Source organism: Leptonychotes weddellii, unplaced genomic scaffold (assembly GCF_054177405.1).
Source record: "Leptonychotes weddellii isolate Sample4059 unplaced genomic scaffold, ASM5417740v2 HiC_scaffold_9203, whole genome shotgun sequence".
NCBI lineage: Eukaryota > Metazoa > Chordata > Mammalia > Carnivora > Phocidae > Leptonychotes > Leptonychotes weddellii.
The window spans coordinates 1-8,238 of NW_028063668.1; the positions used below are offsets into that span (position 1 = coordinate 1).

The 8,238-nt window shown below is 41.7% G+C and overlaps 1 protein-coding gene across 1 annotated transcript; it reads right to left on the reverse strand.

The window, feature by feature from the left end:
* Positions 1–149: 149 nt before the first annotated feature.
* Positions 150–6,766, reverse strand: LOC145720018 (protein zwilch homolog). The gene is made up of 4 exons (XM_081811657.1): positions 6,614–6,766; positions 2,916–3,115; positions 1,671–1,741; positions 150–1,107 (listed from the first exon to the last, which is right to left on the reverse strand). The coding sequence occupies exons 2-4, from the start codon at positions 3,091–3,093 to the stop codon at positions 898–900; spliced, it is 459 nt and encodes a 152-aa protein (XP_081667783.1). The 5' UTR covers positions 3,094–3,115; positions 6,614–6,766; the 3' UTR covers positions 150–897.
* Between the last annotated feature and the right edge of the window lie 1,472 nt (positions 6,767–8,238).

Genomic DNA, 8,238 nt, shown 5'->3' on the forward strand with positions numbered 1-8,238 from the left:
CCTGGTGGTGGGTATTGAGGAGGGCACATTCTGCATGGAGCACTGGGTGTTATGCACAAACAATGAATCATGGAACACTTCATCTAAAACTAATGATGTAATGTATGGGGATTAACATAAGAATAAAAAAAAAAAGTTTTAGGAACTTTCTAAAACCTTAAAAAAAAGGGGGATAAAAGGGGAAAAAAGTAAATGCCATTGTATGTAAATTCCTATTGCAGGAAAAGAAAAGCATTAAGAATATAATTATCCATAATCCCACGACCCCAAGGGAGCCACAATTAACACTATCCAGGCATCTGTGTACACAGTTTTCAAAAACATAGTTGAGATCCTACTGTATATATTATTTTGTCTATTTTTCTTTTGTTTGCTTAACAATAAGCATTTATTATCATTAAAGACACTTTAAATCATGATATTTAAAGAATGTATAATATTTCACCAGGGAAGTCTATTTTAAGCACTTCCCTATTAAACAGTCAGGTTTGTTTTTAATATTTTGGACACAGTTATTATCACTGTGTGGAATATCTTTGCACATATATTTTTGCTACCAATTCCGGTTAACTTAAGACAGATTCTTATAAATGTAAATATAAGGTGAAAAGCCTTAATAGTATAATGGTTCTTGATGTGTTGCCAATATTTGCAATCTTTTAAGAATAGCAGAAATAAGTCACTTTGATGATTTCACTTGGATCCCAACTCAAGAGACTTTATTAATGGCTAGAAAATTCTAAAGTTACATAATGGCCACTGTGGGCAACTGACAGATGAGGTCACCTGGCCAAACCTCCACTGGCTGCCCCAGTGAGACTTCAGGAGTCAACTGGGCCTCTCAGAACCATCCAGCAGTGCTGGGGCTGGAAGTATGCAGCCCCAGTAGCAAGCAAGTTAAAAGTAAATCCACACTGAGTAAACTCTACACAAAACAGGGTTCACTCTTACCAGAGCTGCAGTTGAAGAAAGTGGGGGGGTTTGAAGAATCTCATCCACAGGGCTCCACGAAATATCCAAAGTGATCGTAGTTTGTGATGCAGCAAGTGTATCATCCAAGGCTGTGGACTTAAAGAGCTCATACTGGGCGGAGCCCCTGGCTGTTACCTGAAAAGAGCATATCCGCCCACCATTAGCTACGCTTTCACGTGGCCAGAGGCCCGTTATCAAAACTACCTTGGTTTTGGGCGCCTGGGTGGCTCAGTTGGTTAAGCGACTGCCTTCGGCTCAGGTCATGGTCCTGGAGTCCCGGGATCGAGTCCCGCATCGGGCTCCCTGCTCGGCAGGGAGTCTGCTTCTCCCTCTGACCCTATCCCCTCCCATGCTCTCTCTCTATCTCATTCTCTCTCTCAAATAAATAAATAAAATCTTAAAAAAAAAAAAAAACTACCTTGGTTTTTTTCCCAGCAGAAGAAATAGTGCCATACTTTTATCCCAAATGGAAAAATAACACAATTCTTTTTCATTACAAAGACTGGCTAAAAGGCAAGGCAGAATCTATTTTCAGTCATTAGCTGAAATGAAAATCAACACAAAGATTTTGATACTACCAAAAAAAAAAAACAACAACATGTAGTCATATTAGGAGTGAAAAAAAACCCACTGAACTAGGGAGGCAGGTCCATAACAGTCTAAAGAAACTAATGTGAGCAGAAGAGAGAAATACCTACCGTAGATAAGTGATGTCTTTTCTTATGTGAACTTTTCAGGTCTTCAAGATTTACAGAGTAATTTTTATCAGCTGTAAGACATAAAAGAAAAAATAATTTTAAAGGTACAATTCAAAATTAGACTGTTAGAGTTGGAAAATGACAACCCCTCAAACTCTGAGGGTACCACAACTTCACACTAGTAACAGATGACATTAAATTTTAAATCCAGATGACATCTTGACAAAGGAAGGAAAGTGGAACAGAGGTCAATACTGAAACCATGCCCCGTTGAGTTAATGAGGTTGAAACACAGCAGAAAATTTAAAGCTGGTTTTCAGAGACCTGTTTCTCTCTAATCAGCTACTGTGTCTTTTCAGAGACCCCACTGGCTGTCTCTGCGGAAGCCTGGACTCAAGGTCCATTGATATGGCTCCAGCCTATGAACAAGCAAGGCTCTGCATCCCTTACCCGAGATAATGAGCCCAAGACCCCGTCATCCGGTTTGCACGGGCTCATGGAGCATGCCCATAGTTCCTTCTCCTTGTCCTAAGATAACCTCCTGGTGTCAGAGACTGAGTCATGCCTTGTTCTGGTGTTAATCTCCACCCCAAAGTGAACATGGGATAGATGTTACCTATGTTTGCCCGATATGCATGCTCCATCCTTCCTCATGAATAGTCACAAACTTCCCCCTCCCTTTTCATCAATATGTATGCAATCTCAACCCCTCAGATCATAAAACTTGCTCAGTCAGGAAGACAGATTTGGGAATACTCCCCTGCCTGCCCTCTTGACGGGCTGCCTTTCTGATTATACAACTTTCTCTGCTTCAAACTCAGTGACTCAGAGATTTGGTTTACTGCACATTGGATACAAATTTGATTTCAGAGTTTAGTAAGAATCCTACTACCAAAAATATAATTAAACATCTACTATGAGATTGGAATTATATTGTCATTATATTCCATTTTTTTATCCTCCAATGAAAATTTCCAAAAATACACACATATAAACCAAATGAAACCCAAATAAAACTAACAAACAAAGCCATAAACTCCTGTTCAGATTTCTGGAGATCTGTTTCTGGAATACCTCCTACATGCCGCAAGTTACACACCAGAGTAGGTTCCTGGTGGCTAACAAGTTCCACTGTGTGCACTTCCCTCTTCAAAATATGTTTTCAGTAAAAACCACAACACAGTAACAGCACAAATAAATAAATGCACACCCCCCTCCATAAATGTAAGATGAGTGAGCTCTCACCTTTACAACTGACTGTATATAAGACAATTCCTGTAATGCTGTTATTTGTGGTGACAAGCTCAGCTCCCAGCCAACAGGTCCCTTCAGGATCTGAACTGTCACACCTTACCCACAGGGGAGGAAGGGCAGTAACTGGATGATTAATCTTCAAGTGGGTCATATTAGGATTGTGAGCCATGGTGTAAAGTCCAATTAACTGCCTTGAAAACAAGAATAGGAAGAATAAACTGTAAGTAGAAACTGTCCATCAATCAAGTTTTCTTTTCCAAAGATATCATGAAGGGCATCTACGATTCTGACACTGACTGATCTTACTTCTGGTCACCAACTAAGATTCTGCACCCACCTCTAATGTGTGGGGTTTTTCCTCATACCAAGTAATTTTCTGACACCAGCTGGGTGTCCTACAATTCAACCCAATTCTGATTCTATTTACCCAGAGACAGCATCAGATGCCACAGGTTAAGGGCTCAGTCCTACAAGACGCACCCCAGCCCATCGCCACCCACCTTTAGATGCCAAAGGCAAGTCCAGGTTGTCACCCGTGCTTCTGACTGACCAGATATAGATCAGAGGTTCCAACAACCTCCTCCTTGGGTTCAACTGATTTGCTAGAGCGACTCACAGAACTCAGAAAAGCACTTTACTTACTAGATCACTGGTTTATCATAAAAGGTTATAACTCAGGAACAGCCAGATGGAAGAGATGCACAGAGCAAGGTATGGGGAAAGAGTGTAGAGAGCCCATGCCCTCTCCTAGTGAGCCACTCTCCCCAAATCTCCACCTGTTCACCAACCCAGAGGTTCTCCAAACACTCTCCTTTTGGGTTTTTATGAAGCCTTAGTCACATAGGCATGAAATGATTAATCACCGGCCATTGGGGACTGAACTCAACCTCCAGTCCTCCTCCCCTCTCTAGAGGTAGGGGTGGGGCTGAGTGTTCTAACCCTCTAATCACAGGGTTGGTACCCTGACAACCCTCTGCCCCAAGCCACAAGTTACCTAGGGGCTTTCCAAAAGCCACCTAATTTTTTTTTTTAAAGATTTATTTGAGAGAGAGAGTGCATGTTCATGTGAGCAGGGGGAGGGGCAGACAGAGAGGGAGAGAAAGAATCAATCTTCAAGCAGACTCCCACTGAGCACAAAGCCTGATGCAGGGCTGGATCCCAGGACCCTGAGATCATGACCTGAGGGGAAAATAAGAGCTGGCCACTCAACTGACTGAGCCACCCAGGTGCCCCCAAAAGCCACCTCACTAACATAATAAAAAACACCTTCCTCTTTCTCCTCACTTAGGAAATTCTAAGGGCTTTAGGAACTCTGTGCCAGGAACAGTGGACAAAGACCAAATACGTTTCTAATTATAAACTCCAATACCCAGTATCCCAGAAACAAAAGTCTGGAAATTAAGTGGCAAAATACATAAATATTTCACCCAGTGAAGAATTGGGAGAAGGGCACACCAGGCAGATGAAGACACACGCACCTGCAAGTGAGGAGAATGGTGCTATCTACAAGTGGGGAGTCCAATAGGGTGAGGGTAGAGGTTCAGTAGGAGGGAAAGTAGGCTGCGAGATGAAGCAAAAGAAATAGGTAGGATATGTTAATTATATTCAATAAAGCTGGGGCAAAAAAAAAAAAAAGCCAATAAGCACATGAAAGATGCTTGAGGTCATTAGTCATTGGAATACTTAAGAAAACTGCATACTCAGGGCGCCTGGGTGGCTCAGTCCTTAAGCGTCTGCCTTCAGCTCAGGTCATGATCCCGGGGTACTGGGATCGAGCCCCGTATCGGGCTCCCTGCTCCGCGGGAAGTCTGCTTCTCCCTTTCCCACTCCCCCTGCTTGCGTTCCCTCTCTTGCTGTGTCTCTCTCTGTCAAATAAATAAATAAAATCTTAAAAAAAAAAAAAAGAAAACTGCATACTCTGTGAATGAGTATGAATAATAGTACTGTAACTGTTAAACTTCCAGATTTTGGTCATTGTTCTGTGTTTACATAAGAGAATATACTTGTTCTCAGAAAATACACAGTGAAGTATTTAGAGGTAAAGGAGCACAGTTTCTCCAACATTCTCTCAATATTTTGTTTAAAAAAATGTGTGTGGGTGATAGGAGTATGTTATATAGGTGGCAGAGTGGGGGAGGACGAGAAGGAGGAGGAATGAGAGAGAGTCACAGAGCAGATGCAGTAACATGTAAATAACTGGTGAATCTGGGTCAAGGGTACACAGAAGTTCTTGTGCTATTCCTTCAACTTTTCTGTAAATTTGAAAGTGTATCAAAATTAAAAGTTGCCCAAAAATGTATCTTGAAATTTTTCAGAGATGAAAACTTAATTTATTACCAACAGATGTTCAACAAAGGAAGTTCTAAGGGATTGTACTTCAGAAAGGAAATACAATAATCCCAAAAGGAAGGTTCCAAATGCAAAGCAAGGCAATGATAAGCATATGGATAAATCCAAACAAACACTGGATGGAGAAAACAACACCAATAAATAATGTTTAGGTTGTCGGGGAGAAAAGAAAAAAGGCCAAACATGACTTAAAATCAAGAAGCCATAAAGACTGATAAATTTAACTACAGAAAAATGTTACAAGCTTCTACCTAGCAAAACAAACAAAAACCACCATGAAGGAGAGTCACTTTGTGAATATTATTATTAGAGTCCTTACGGTCCAATATTATTATTTCTATGACTATATCCTCCAGAACTCCTTGACGGCAATAACTTTGGTTGTGGAGGCGAGGGGGGCCAGCTGGGGAGAGCTGCCCGCAGCTACACAGTGGGGAGGCAGGAAGTGAAGCTGGCCAGGCAGACGGGGGCGGCAGGCTTTCTACCAGGGGCACTGCTGGCGTCGGGATGGGATAATTCCTCCTCGTGCAGGAGAGCCCAGTGCACTGCAGGACATTCACTAGCCACAGCCCTGGCCAATCACTCCCCTCAGTCACTGTAACAACCAAAAAGTATCCCTGCGTATTTCCAAATGCCCACTGGGAATGGCTCCCCTGGTGGAGGAGCTCTGGACTGGACAGTGAAGGTTCTTATGTGTCATTCAAAAGAAATTTGGATTGTATCATGAGGCAACAAGAACCAGCGAAGGATTTTTAAGCAAGGAAGCAACACAATCAGGCTTTCAGTGATTTATGAAGATCTCTGGCGGCAGCAAGGAAGAAAGACTGGAGGGGAACCAAATACAATGAAAACAATTGAGAAGCAAGAACAAACAGTACGGGGGAGTAGAGAAAGGGACCACGACATGGTCTTCTTGGTCATGCTTGGGACACCTATAGGATATTCAAGTAAAGCTATCCCTGGAGAGACGATGGACTCTGAAAAACAAACTGAGGGTTCTAGAGGGGAGGGGGGTGGGAGGATGGGTTAGCCTGGTGGTGGGTATTGAGGAGGGCATATTCTGCATGGAGCACTGGGTGTTATGCACAAACAATGAATCATGGAACACTTCATCTAAAACTAATGATGTAATGTATGGGGATTAACATAAGAATTAAAAAAAAAAAAAAGACACGAAAGCTATCCCTGGAGATTTGAGTATCGTGTCTAGGGAGAGGGGGAAGAAGGGAGGGAAGGACCTGGACTAGATACATATTTTTTTCCCCAATGTTGGTAAGAACGCTTTCATTTAAATCCTAGCCTTCAGCCCTCATCCTAGCTCGATGCTAAGAAAAACTTACCTTGCTCTCCCAACTGGTAAAGCAAGTGGTCCGACATTCTCTCCAGTAGAGAAATCAGAAATAACCGTTTCTTCACATTGTGGTTCTTCAACATGACTTGTTTCTTCCTTGTCCAAAGGCTTAAAAAATATTTTTTAATTATTTAGTCAGGTAAAAGAACACTCACCAATCAATTCTTCACTATGCTAGAACATAATGTACTGGTTTCCAAACTCTTAAGCACAAATGACTGGGTGATGGCAAGAATCACAGCTACAAACCAGTCTGGTACCAACAAATCTTGCCATCAGAAGCATTTCCGCTGTCCTATAAAAAGATAATGATCTAAGCTGCTACTGATAGAGGAAGCATCTGATATCATTAGAAAAGGAAGTGCTCCAACATGTATAAAATGATGAACCAAAGACAAAACACCAAGAGAAACCCATGGGAGACTCCTGATTTTTCACTCCCAAAACTCAAAGGGCCACAGCCGTTACTCCTTAAATCTACTCTTAGGACTAGCAGCTCTCATTCGTGTTACAGGGTTCTGAAATCTATGTGTTTCTAACATCTCCATGTTTAAGTAATTACATAGTTCAGCCTTGCCAATAATAACAATAACCCCAAGAGTTAACATTTCCTGAGCATTACTATGTACAGCTATTGTTCTAAGTTTTCTGTTACTTTTCATAAAAACCCTGAAATAGATACTATTATAATTTTTTAAAAAGATTTTATTTACTTATTTTCGGGAGGGGGGCAGAGGGAGAGGGCTCAATCTCACGACCCCAAGATCATGACCCAAGCCAAAACCAAGAGTGGAACGCTTAACCAACTGAGCCACCCAGGTGCCCCATTAACTCTGTTTTATAGATGGGAAAACTGAGGTAGCAAATGGCTAAATAACTTGCCTAGAACCACAGCCAGTGAATGGCAACTGCAACATTTGAATCTAGACAGTCTGACTTCAAAACTCAGGATCTTATCCATTAATTAAGCCTTCAGGCAGTAAATACTCCGTCCGCTTAATAGGTATCAGACCCAGATATTTCCCCAACTTTGAATTTCTTTTGCCAGATCACAGATCTCAGTCCCTTCTAGGCCTGGCTTTCCAAAGAGTTCCCAGAATTGGTGGTACCCAAAATGTCATTTTTTTCTTCTGTTTAATACCCATCTACCTAAAATTCATGCTGTAAGTTCTACTGATCTTTGCAGAGACAATGGCCATTTTGACTGCTCCTCATCCAAAAATGCCAGAGCCCCAGTGAATTCCAGGGATCTTCCCACAAGGGCGAGCTGCATCCTCACTGGGATCCCGACCACATTCCCAGATCCCCCTTGGCTCATTCTTATCTTTTCCTAGGTGGCTCATCTTCATCTGAACATCTTAATTTTTTTGGCTTTTGCTCTACATACACTTTCCCTTTTCCCCATAACAAAAGTCTAAATTCAACCACATAACTCACCTATAATTATTTCCCAAGCATCTGTCCACTATAGATAAGCAGTAATAACACTCTTTTTTTTTTATTCTTATGTTAATCCCCATACATTACATCATTAGTTTAAATGAAGTGTTCCATGATTCATTGTTTGTGCATAACACCCAGTGCTCCATGCAGAATGTGCCCTCCTCAATACCC